We start from the raw sequence: 13,361 nt of genomic DNA, 5'->3' as shown, positions 1-13,361 counted from the left end.
TCAGAGGCTGCCCACTTGAACCACCATTCATCAATATATACGGATGTAAGGACCTCCCCTTCAGTGAATTGCTATTTGTCAGAGGAGGTTTCACAGTGCCTGATACTCGTTGTTAAGGAATATATTGGGCAAAGTACAGTAAATCTACATACTAAAACCACCAATTTTAGTTAGTTAGTAAAATTATGTATGTCATAAGATAACCAATATTTTATAGCAAACTAAGCATGATATCTTTGAAATAAAACTTAACCACACTGTAAGTAAAATATTTGATACAATTTACAAATACAAATTATTCATGTAGTTTCAAAAAACTCTAATTAAATTTACACTAAAAATATTAAATGTAAATAAATTAGTTAATAAATAGATAATATGAATGGTAATATTTCAGATAAAAATATATATACATAAGTACTCAAATGTGTTTTTAATATAATTTTTTTAAGATTGGGCTATACTTGACACACCATAATACTTTAGCATGAACCTAGCAAAAATCTGCTTATACAACCCATTTTACAAATACAATTTCAATAGCCATCTATTTCATCTATTTATATACTGTAAATTGTGGGAGAATTAAAAATAAGTTAATTAAATAATAAATAAATAAATAAATAATTAAATTGTATAATTATTAAAGATGTTAACCTTGCAAAAATAATTACCACTCTGACAAACTAATGTGAAAACATATGTAAGTTTAGTGGTAAAATAAGACTCCATCTTAACCAATATATTATACTTCAGAGCTGTATAAAACAATGAGGCAATTAACACCAATTTATCAGGCATCAGCTTCATGTTTGCAAACAGCTGACTTGTAAGTGTTGTGTGGCACTTTTTAACAAAGTAATTGCACTCGTTTTAATTGGACTCTTCAACTTGGGGATACTTTGAAGGATCTGACTCTGGATTTATATCGGAAGTAGCGTTATGGAACCCTGAGTGTACTTGTTCATTTTACACCCGACTTCTGAGAGCCTTTGCCATTATGGAACTCTGATGGAGATCTTTTGAGAGACCTATATGGTTCCCAGGTGCCTTTATCATACCTCATTTTGTATGAGGTCATATCTTGTGAGTTTTAAATTGTGACTGTCAATAAATATATTGTTTATTTTTATATACTGCAGATGGGTTCTGCCCTGTTTCTTGTTTTAATGTCTTTGTAGCTTTTATCCGGTTTCCAGTACCGTGTATGTTATGAGGCAGCAACCCTGAATCTTTGAACCAGCTTTACCATTTGGAAGCAGCATATCCTTTTGGTTATTTTTAAACATAAAGATATATTGTTGTACTTTAGTGTGGGGCGCTCTACTTTCTGTATTATTATACTTTTATCACCAATTTAGCTTTGTTCTTTTGGTATTATTATATGAAAGCTAAACTTAGGAGGTTTATATGCTAATTTCTTAGACCTTGAAGGCCGCCTCTAAACTAAATGCATTTTGACAGTTTTCACCACTAGAGGGTGTTAGTTCATGTGTTTCATATAGATAACATTAAGCTCATGCACGTGAATTTACAGAGGAGTGAGCACTGATTGGCTAAAATGCAAGTCTGTCAAAAGAACTGAAATAAGAGGGCAGTCTGCAGAGGCTTAGATACAAGGTAATTACAGAGGTAAAACGTGTATTATTGTAACTGTGTTGGTAATGCAAAACTGGGGAATGGGTAATAAAGGGATTATCTATCTTTTAAAACAACAAACATTCTGGTGTTGACTGTCCCTTTAAATACAACAGTTCAAACTTACCGCTATTGTCCTGTGCTTTTATTTGTTTTTGTTTTTTTCTCTCTCTCCCTCCTTCTGTCTACTGTCTCATCATCTTGCCTTGTGTTAATTCTACTTCATGTCCTATTTTATGTACCTACTGTATACTATCCTGTTCCTCCCAATTCAGAGTGCATAGGATCAGTACTTGCCTTTACAAATACTTAAGTGACTTGTTGCTTTTCTAGTTTTCAGACTTTATTTTCCCAACATTGGGATTATTTAAAGGACACCATTTTTTAAATATTTGGGAAAGGCGTTTTAAAGGACCATTAAATACAGTTGAATTACATATAATCAATAGGTACATAATAAAAAAACTGCAAATTTAAATTTTCATTCTCCCTGCATCATGTGACAGCCATCAGCCAATTAAAAAAAAAACATATATGTATATACTGTGATTTTTTGCACAAACTCAGTAGGAGCTGGTGCCTCAGAAAGTGTGCATATAAAAAATTGAGCATATTTTGATAATGGAAGTGAATTGCAAAGTTGTTTACAATTTATGTACTCTATCTGAATCATGAATGGTTACGTTTTACTTTAGTGCTCCTTTAAGTGTGAAATAATGTGTTATATAAGGATTATTTTATGATTATTTTTTTTCAATATAAAATAACTATTTTTGTAAAAAAATCTCCCTTTATTAGATATTTGACACACAAAATCAATGCAAGATTTTGTTTCAGATTATCGAATAGGGTATTTTAGGGATTATACCTGTCTATTATGTTAAAATTAAATAAATTAAACAAAACTATATGATTGTTAATTTCACATGTCGTGAAATAATATAATGTCATGAATTAGTATAATATGCTACATTTAAACACATTAGACAGTTATCATAAATACTAATTCAATTAGCCATGTTTTAATCTTGCACCTCTCACAAAAGATTTTCTAGTTGAATTCCTAACTCATTTGGTTTCACTAATTTAAAGGATGCACTTGTAAAGGACAGGCATGTCCTAACAAAAAAACAAAACTACCCAACTTCAAAAATAAACTTTTGCAAGGCAAACTAATTAATTGAAATGGGGTCCCTTCTATTATTTACCTTTATCCTTTATAATTATTTATGAATGAGGTTTCCAAAGAATAAAGATCATACCCAAAGAATAAAGATCATATACAAGGAAGAAAGATCATACCCAAAGAATAAATATCATACCCAAAGAATAAAGATCATACCCAAAGAATAAAGATCATATCCAAAGAATAAAGATCATATACAAAGAATAAAGATAATACCTAAAGAATAAAGATCATATCCAAAGAATAAAGATCATATACAAAGAATAAAGATCATACCTAAAGAATAAAGATCATACCCAAAGATTAAAGATCATACCCAAAGAATAAAGATCAAACCCAAAGAATAAAGATCATATCCAAAGAATAAAGATCATACCCAAAGAATAAAGATCATACCCAAAGAATAAAGATCATATACGAAGAATAAAGATTATACCCAAAGAATAAAGATCATACCTAGAATGGATTCTTCATAAGTTGAGTTTGTAAATGCACCAAGAGAACTGAATGATGTGCATTGAGAAGAGACTTCTGGTACATATAAAGGGTGCAGAAGCGCATCCCCTGTACTGTTTCCTTTTCCATTACTTCCATTATGGCCTAAATTATAAACAAATAAGATGATTAAAATGAATGTGCAAAATGTGTAAAACATATTTTTTAAACGAGTGCTTAGGAACTTTCATCTGCAACTAGAACCAGGATACATTGACTGTAAAGGGGATAGAATACAAAATTACATTTTTGAAAGGGGCAAGGTAATTAAATATAGTGTGACAATATTAAAAGTATGGAAGTAATTAATTAATTATGGCCAGATGGAATATAATTAAAGATATGTAGTATACTTGCAACACTAATAAATACACAAGAGCCATACTCTTGCATACACAGGCATGTTAGGATAATACTTCAATTTTCTTAGCCAAACATTTCTATAACATTTTTAACACAGGTTATTTACAACAAAATGAAACCATTTATTCTTATGGTAATAGTATTTTTTTAACAATACCATTAAAGTCTTCACTGTATTATCTGAAATAATTACTCAGGACCAGATGATAGAAGCATTGTGGTTATGGCGATATTTTAAAATTGGATCTGACTTGTAATCGAGATTGCCAGTGAAATGTTAAAAACATCTTAAATCAGTCTTTAAAGGTTGGCAATGCTTTTCTGATACTGTTGGAATTTTTAGAGTAACATTGCCACCTTCATTGACGGTTTAATGTAAATGATCCTTTTAGACAGTATTGAATCGAAATACAATTTACATGTGTAAGCCAAAACTCAACTCCTTTTGTTACAATACAATAGTGAAATTATGACATGACTAATACACCTGCAGGAGTTGGGGGATTGTGGGTATGTTGTACACATGTATACAATGTATTATTTATATTATTATGTTGTAAAATGTCCTAATATGTATTTTTTTAAGTCTTGTCATGATTTTAATAACCGTGTTTCTTACTTTTTTTTTTTCTACAAAAAAGACTTTGTGTTTGTGAAATATAATATTTCATAGAAGTCAGTAGCCCCGGCTTTCTAGTTTTATCAAAGTGCATTATTTTATCTTTGCACTATTTAAAACATGTTTTTTTGGAATTGATGTTTTTTTTAAATATTCTATTGCTGATCTATGTTCTCACTGTTCTGAACGTGTTTTAATTATAATATTGCAATAACACTGTAAAAAAACTTGTTCTATATTAATAACATGTTTGTTACAGTGCAGATGCAATAGTTTATAGAGTTGTATATAAGTTTTATAAAAATATGCCAGAAGCTTAAAACATGATTTTTAAAATTATGACAAGACTTAAAATACATATTATAGCACTATACAATATAATACATATAAATAAAACATTGTATACATTTTTTTATCTCTTTTTGGTGTTTATTAACAAGGTAGTTTGCAGACATAATGAAAATATAGGTATTCCATAGAAGTTTCAAGGGAATTCCTTGGGAGTAACCTGTATTTTCATAGAGAAATGGCGATACCTATTATTTCCTATGGAATGCACGTCACCACTCATCAGTACAGAGAAGGTCAGTCCATTTTTTTATCAAATCTTGCCGGAGTCATGAATTGCAAGACTGATGAGACCATAAGGGCAATTTCTCGCCGGACTGACAATTCTTTTATCATCAAGCCCTCAGAGCTATGTTTGTGATGTAAAATATGATAAAAGTGATGGCTTTTTTTATGAATGACTTTCTTTATATGCAATAGCTCAGAAGGTGAGGACAATATATCTAGCTCTGTTTTTGGGCAAAATTTGCTTTTTTGTCCAGTAGCCATGCTATGCATCAAGTAAACCATGTTTGTCTATAATAGTTTACTAAGAAGTAAAACTTTAAATTCTGTAAAAATATTGTGGTGAACCCAGTTTGGCTACTTTTGGTAAATGGGAAGTTACAAGGTTTATTTTGAGAAATCCAGCACTTACCAAACTACAAATTAGCAAGTCGGTTAGTGGATTTTTTTTATTTATTTTTTTATATCAATGCATTTCTTTCTTTCTGATTCCTCAATAGCTGTTACTGTTTTCCATTTTTTTCATTATTAATAAACTAAAACTAAAACACATGTTTTCTTTACACGTAATTACATTTCTGTAATGCCAATAGCATTGATTGAAATCAATTAATTATATGCAATAACAGTAAAAAGTTGTTACCAGTTTTTAAGATGACTTGCTGATCGGTTTGATGGTATGCTAAGTAAGGATACACAGAAAGAATGCAATTCTCAGCGACTGCAGCAACCTGAAGTGGAAACCTGCAAGATCAAAGAAGGCATTAATATTTAGTTTTTCATATCTTCTAACACTGTAAGGAAAATATTAAGTATGAATTAGAATTCTAACCATACATTATACTTGCATAACTAGGATTGTATCTCAGCAAAATACTAAATTCAAATGACTGTCAATGTAATATTTTGAAAATAAAGTGTTGGTAGTCATACACTATTTAATTTACACAGCAAAAAAAAAAAAAAAAAGAAATCCTAAATTTAAAATTTCACACCTTTTCATAAACATGTTATTTTTTAAATAAAAAAGTTATCGCAAACAAAAGTCTGATGTGCGCTAACTTTAGGACTTTGGATACTGTGACGGCGCTTTCTCTCCCCATAGACTTCTATGGGGAGAGATACTAAATAAAAAATAAAAAACTAACAGTTATCACTTAAGCTAAACCCAAAGGTAGTTATGCATATTTTACATGACAATGTCCTTCATATCGGAAAAAAAATGTTATTTGAATTTTAAATAGATAATTATAGATGGATAGATAGATAGTAGATAGATAGACAGATATGAATATTATTTGTAAACTATCTATCTATCTATCTATCTATCTATCAATCAATCAATATATAGATGTATAGTTTTACATCTATATATATATATATATATATATATATATATATACTGTATAGGTATATATAAATATATATATATATATATATATATATATATATATATATATATATTTAAAAATACAAGGAACATTTTCTTCTAAGTAAAGAACATAGGAATTTAAGCTATTTCTATAAAAACACATTAAAAGTTTAAAACACATAAAAATTGACTAAAAATTATACTGCATGTTTCAAGGTATGGAAAGGTATGGAAAGGGCTTAAAAGTGTATATATGCATATATAAGTGTATTCATTTGTATATATGTGTTAATATGTATTTATGTGTGCACATACACATGTACACATATAAACACATAAATACATATGTATAAAAGTGTGGGGTCACTTAGACATTTCCTTGTTTTTGAAAGAAAGCTAATTTTTGTCCATCCAAATAACATCAAATTGATCAGAAATTCAGTGTAGATAATGTTCATGTTGTAAATTACTATTGTATCTGGAAATGGCTCATTATAAATGGAATATCATAAACATACATAGGCCTATTATCAGCAACCATCTGTTGTGTGTTCCAAGGGCACATTGTGTTTGCTAATTCAAGTTTATCATTTAAAAAGGCTAGTTGATCATTAGAATACACTTTTGCAAGTATGTAAACACATCTGAAAATAAAAATGGCCTTCATAAAACTAGTTGAGCATCTGAAGCAGGAGCATCAGCAATTGTGAGTTTGGTTACAGGCTCAAGATGGTCAGAAACAAGATGGTCAGAAACTAAATTTTCTTATTTAATTCATCAGTCTATTCTTGTTCTGAGAAATTAAGGCTATTCCATGTGAGAAATTGCCAAGAAACTGAAGATCTCGTACTATTTACTTCACAGAACAACGCAAACTAGCTCAAACCAGAATAGAAAGAGGACTGAGAGGCCAGTGCACAACTGAGCAAGAGGAAAAATACATTAGAATGTCTATTTTGAAAAACAGAAACCTCAAATGTCCTCAACTGGTAGCTTCATTAAATAGTACCTGCAAAACACCAGCCTCAATGTCGATAGAGAAGAGGCAAATCATACTGGCCAATAAAAAGAAAAGTTTAAGATGGGCAAAAGCACACAGACACCGGACAGAGGAATATTAGAAAAAAGTGTTATGGACAGAGGAATCTAAGTTTGAGGTGTTCAGATAACAGAGAAGAACATTTGTGAGATGCAGACCAAATGAAAAGATGCTGGAGGAGTGCTTGACGCCATCTGTCAAGCGTGGTGTAGGCAATTTGATGGTCTGTAAATGCTTTGGTGGTGGTAAAGTGGGAGATTTATACAGTTAGCACAGTCACAATATTGTTTATCGCACCCCAAGCAAACATAAGCATTCAACTTGTAACATAGTTTATACTATTTACAACAGCAATGGAATGGAAACTTGATATATGGGCCTCATTTATGAAAGCACAAGCAGACAAGGATAACAAATGTGAAACGCTGTCCGTCCATGATTGCAGCGAGGATATTCTTGTGCAATGCTGCACCCTGCTCTAAGCAGGGCCTTTAAATCATCCCAAATGAATGAGAAGATTGCTGCTTTTAAGCATATGGTATGCAGGCATGTATGAGCATGGCTGCACCGCAAGGGCTCAAGAGCAGCTTTCTCTGTTAGTTAAATATAGACCTATGTGTTTAATTATTTTGTGGCGGTTAAATACATAGAGGCACACAGTAATGTGATGGTAAAATGCTCTAGCACATTAAACCATTTTACTTTCACAAAATTATATCTGTTAATGATAAAGACATTTTACACACACACACACATATATATATGCATATACTGTATATATATATATATATATATAACCCAGAAGTGGACTGCTCTCTCTTACCGGAGTCGATACACATCCCAAGCCACTGGTAAAACAGCAGCCAGTGGGATTTGCAATGAGTGACTCAGGTAGTTAGACACAGACTAGCCTGGGGCAAGCCCAAAAAGAAAAAACACAGAAAATGATCAAACAACACACAGAATAGTCAGCACTCATTTGGAAGCATACAGTTAGGCTAAAAACATAAAAGTGAAGAATTGTTACAGCATTTATCCAAACGGTGATAAGCCCAGGAACCACTTCATGACTTCTTCTTACCTTGGTCCTATCCTGGAGCCAGCGCATGCATGGGAAGAAATAATCAGCTTAATTTATTGAGTACTTTATTGTAATGTAATTGTCTCTCCTTCACATACAGAAGATTAGTAACTCACCTTAATGAATTACACAGTTCTCAAAGGTAAACATTACCTTTAGAATATTCACTGAGGTGTCTGGGAGTACTAATAAGGCTTCTTATAGGATCTTGCCAGACCCAGGAGCTTTAGAGAACCAGGGCCTCAATCTCAGATGAAAAATGGGGCCTTAGACTGTTGGCAAGGTTCTTTGAATATCTATTTTGTTAATATAAAATGCAATACTAAAATTAAGATCCTGAATAAAATATTGCAGTTATCAGAATGATTGAACACACAGTTCTTTATCAGTTCACAAGCGGTAAGTTTGTTCATGCACAATGGGAGCTATTTTTTTCTCTCTCTGCCATTACTGCAGTACTAAGGTGCTATAGTAACTGATAATTAGAAATCTCTGTTGCAATCAATATTTGCCTATTGTGTATCTAGCAGAAAAGGATTAACCTCGTTTATGAGTATCTGTCATGAACTGAGTTAATCACTTCTATGCGTCTGGCAGGAAAGGGTAAATCACTGTTTTCTATGTAATTGGCAGGAAGTTTTAATGCCTGCTGAGATGTGAGAAATATATAACATGATGTAAAATGGGGGAACAAAACTATCTTCTCCATGGAAAGTACTAGTTCTACACAACATAGAAATTAACCTTAACAGGCTTATGTATTATTTAAAGGGGCATGAAACCCAAAAAATGTATTTCATCATTCAGACAGAGCATGTGATTTTAAACAACTTTCCAATTTGCTGCTATTATCTAAATTGCTTTATTCTCTTGGAATCCTTAGTTGAAATGCATATCTAGGTAGGCTCAGGAGCAGCAATGCATTACTGGGAACTAGGGATGGGTGAATGTTTCTAAAAATTCAAAATTTAAAACTAATTTTGATACATTTGTTCGTTCTAATCGAATTTCGAATGTTTATATAACATTCTAACATTCTATTTTCAAATTTTCGTTTTCGAATTTTTCAATAAAATTCGAAAATATTTGTTTGAATAATAGAATGTTTAGCTATGTATTAATTCAATTTCGAAATGTAATATTTGAATTTGAATGTGACATTCGAATTTGAATGTAAGATTCAAATTAAAAATAGTATTTCTAGTCTACAACTGTGTTTAATCAATGAAATATTCTAATTTGAATGCTACATTTGAATTTGAATGTCACATTTGAATTCAAAATAGTATTTCTAGTCTAATACTGTTTTTTAAATGTAATATTCGAATTTGAATGTGACATTCAAATTCGAATTTCACATTCGAATTCAAAATAATATTTCCAGTCTAATACTGTTTTTTAAATGTAATATTCGAATTCAAACGTGACATTTAAATTTGAAATAGTATTTCTAGTTTACAACTGTGTTTAATAAATGTAATATTCAAATTAGTCTATAAGAAGACAGAGAAGGCCCCACATAGCATAATTCTGTGTGATATGTCAGAATATTAGTTGAAACTCTGATACACTCACGTTTTGTGAAGCACCAAGATGTAGTGCAAGCTGGGCAGACCGGAATCTCAAAGTTGTCCGGTATAACTCTCCTCTCAAGCTCAGACTCCCAGGAACAAATTTTCAATCACTATGTTAGCGTGATACTTGGGAATAAATTTCACTGTTTCACCTCCAGTGATTAGAGGGTTAAACAGGCAGAGAAGTCCAAAAGAGGCCAAGTAGCAAGTTGTATATATAAAAAGTGTTTTATTAACACATTAAAAACACAGCAACGCGTTTCTCAGTAACCAGTACTGTTTCCTCAGGCTGATAAAACTATTCTAAACTTGCTACTTAATATACACTGATATAGCCAATACAAATGGCTATTAACCGAACACACCCTAGTTTCCCTTAATTAGTCACATGATCAACATATGGGATACAATGGTAAATCATAGCAACAAATGATAATAACAAATGATATGCATTACATTCTAAGTTGTATAAGAACAATACATATAAGAACTTATTAGTATGTGTACATTGAACAATACAGGTATTTCTTAAAAGTCTGTGATCAGATGTTTTAACATTACAAAGCATACAATCACAATTGGTGTTGTCAGCTTACAATGTGTATAAATTCTATATCTTTTCTTAACCCAGGGGCACAATATGATAAGTATCCTCGGACTTAAGTTCGAAATTCTTCATGTAAGAATTCATCATATATAAACGGACATAAAATCAGATATAAAATAATCGAGCATAACGTACCAACATTCTCATACTATTATCCTAAAGCCAATGATAAACCGATATCGGACAAATATGTAGATGTTAATAATAGTGTAAGTGAATAAATCTTGACTTACTGGCTGTCTGATTTTTGTTGTTTACAAAAAAATGTTAGCGGTGTTCACGGACTTGCAATTAGCCAATCATAGTATTCCGAAACACTGCCATTCTGTACATCAGGGTAATCTGAATATTTTTTATATTACACCAATTGAATACATTCCCCCTTCCAACTTATATAACAGATACAATAGATTACGCCAACAAGAGACGTTTTGGATCTACCAATTGGGGACTTTGTACCCCAATGGTCTCAATATGAATGTTGACCTAGTAGTATTTTTCACCTAACTGCATACACAGTATATATCTATTACATATATCACAATATTTTAAGCCCACACAATAAGATTATAATCATATTAATTTTGTTTTGACACTATGATGACAAAAATATTTACCAAATATTATGCTCATCAGACACATTCATGTTTATTTATAACGATAGACGTTGACACTTTCACTTTAATGTATCTTTTGTATTTAGTTTTTTTTGTATTTATATAGGATCATTTATTATGTATTTCAGCATATCAATTACATTATATTATACACTATGAAATATATATTTACGTTGAGTTAGATTTAATGTCACATATATTGTCAATTGATATATTAATAATAAGATGGAAAGACCCTAGGTGGTCTGTTTGATCACGCTGTGTATACATATTTATACAAAAAAAATTGTACATACTACCAATATTTGTATCTCATAGAACACTTAAGGCATTACACATTAGCCCACTCCATTGGTTCTGATGGACGACTCCCAGTATTATACTACGTGTACATAGATCGTATAAGTGATTTTATTTGGAGTATTATTCCAACACTTATAGATCGCGACTACTTCCTTCCAAAGTCAGTGTCCGAATGTTGAATATTAGTTATACATTAAGAGATTAGATATTGATATACTTATCTCAAATTATATATAAAAAAGGGAATGTCTATGAATAACTGCACAACATGTCATAATATGAAGCACCTATTAGAAACTGACACGTCAGTCACTGGACACTCATTGGCTAATTGCAAGTCCGTGAACACCGCTAACATTTTTTTGTAAACAACAAAAATCAGACAGCCAGTAAGTCAAGATTTATTCACTTACGCTATTATTAACATCTACATATTTGTCCGATATCGGTTTATCATTGGCTTTAGGATAATAGTATGAGAATGTTGGTACATTATGCTCGATTATTTTATATCTGATTTTATGTCCGTTTATATATGATGAATTCTTACATGATGAATTTCGAACTTTAGTCCGGGGATACTTATCATATTGTGCCCCTGGGTTAAGAAAAGATATGGAATTTATACACATTGTAAGCTGACAATACCAATTGTGATTGTATGCTTTGTAATGTTAAAACATCTGATCATGGACTTTTAAGAAATACCTGTATTGTTCGTTGTGCACATACTAATAAGTTCTTATATGTATTGTTCTTATACAACTTAGAATGTAATGCATATCATTTGTTATTATCATTTGTTGCTATGATTTACCATTGTATCCCATATGTTGATCATGTGACTAATTAAGGGAAACTAGGGTGTGTTCGGTTAATAGCCATTTGTATTGGCTATTTCAGTGGATATTAAGTAGCAAGTTTAGAATAGTTTTATCAGCCTGAGGAAACAGTACTGGTTACTGAGAAACGCGTTGCTGTGTTTTTAATGTGTTCATAAAACACTTTTTATATATACAATTTGCTACTTTGCCTCTTTTGGACTTCCCTGCCTGTTTAACCCTCTAATCACTGGAGGTGAAACAGTGAAATTTATTCCCAAGTATCACGCTAACATAGTGATTGAAAATTGGTTCCTGGGAGTCTGAGCTTGAGAGGAGAGTTATACCGGACAACTCTGAGGTTCCGGTCTGCCCAGCTTGCACTACATCTTGGTGCTTCACAAAACGTGAGTGTATCAGAGTTTCAACTAATATTCTGACATATCACACAGAATTATGCTATGTGGCGCCTTCTCTGTCTTCTTATAGACTAATTCGTTGTGGATGGCCTTATACCTCGAGGAGAGCTGCCTATTTTTTCTAGCAAGACACTGGATATTCATTGGACTCACATAAGTTATATATCTTTGGGACATTCTTATTTCGTATAAGATTTGATTACCTGGATCCCTCATATGTATTGGAATAATCCTTCTATTGGTGATATTCTGTTATAGTGTTAACATATATAGCTATACGTGTTTGTTACCATTATAATTGTTTACTTTGATAGCGCCCCTATTTACACTTTTTGGGTACATTTACAATATTCAAATTAGAATGCTACATTCGATTTCGAAAGTAACATTCAAATTCGAAATAGTATTTCTATCTAATACTGTGTTTTATAAATGTAATATTCGAATTCGAATGTGACATTTGAAAACTGTAAATGACATTCGTAGCTTTGGAGGTGGAGTTCCCCATATTCATTGGATTTCTACCACGCCGTGAAGCCGGGACCGGATAACGAAAGACTGCATTACTGAGTATTGAGTACCTGAAAGGGGAATGCTGTTCCTTATTTTTATCGTATGAAGTTAACTCTGTTTTTACTGCATTAAGCTTATTAA

General features: G+C 31.6%; 1 protein-coding gene across 1 annotated transcript in view; it reads right to left on the bottom strand.

The window, feature by feature from the left end:
• CFAP47 (cilia and flagella associated protein 47) overlaps positions 1-13,361 on the bottom strand; it is an 801,982-nt gene that overhangs the window by 545,822 nt on the left and 242,799 nt on the right. The window contains 2 exon segments of the mRNA XM_053705439.1: positions 3,281-3,424; positions 5,518-5,618. Coding sequence (XP_053561414.1) covers positions 3,281-3,424; positions 5,518-5,618 — 245 coding nt within the window.

The sequence above is a fragment of the Bombina bombina genome, chromosome 3, assembly GCF_027579735.1.
Source record: "Bombina bombina isolate aBomBom1 chromosome 3, aBomBom1.pri, whole genome shotgun sequence".
In the NCBI taxonomy this organism is placed as follows: Eukaryota; Metazoa; Chordata; class Amphibia; order Anura; family Bombinatoridae; genus Bombina; species Bombina bombina.
This window is presented reverse-complemented; position numbering and strand designations above follow the sequence as displayed.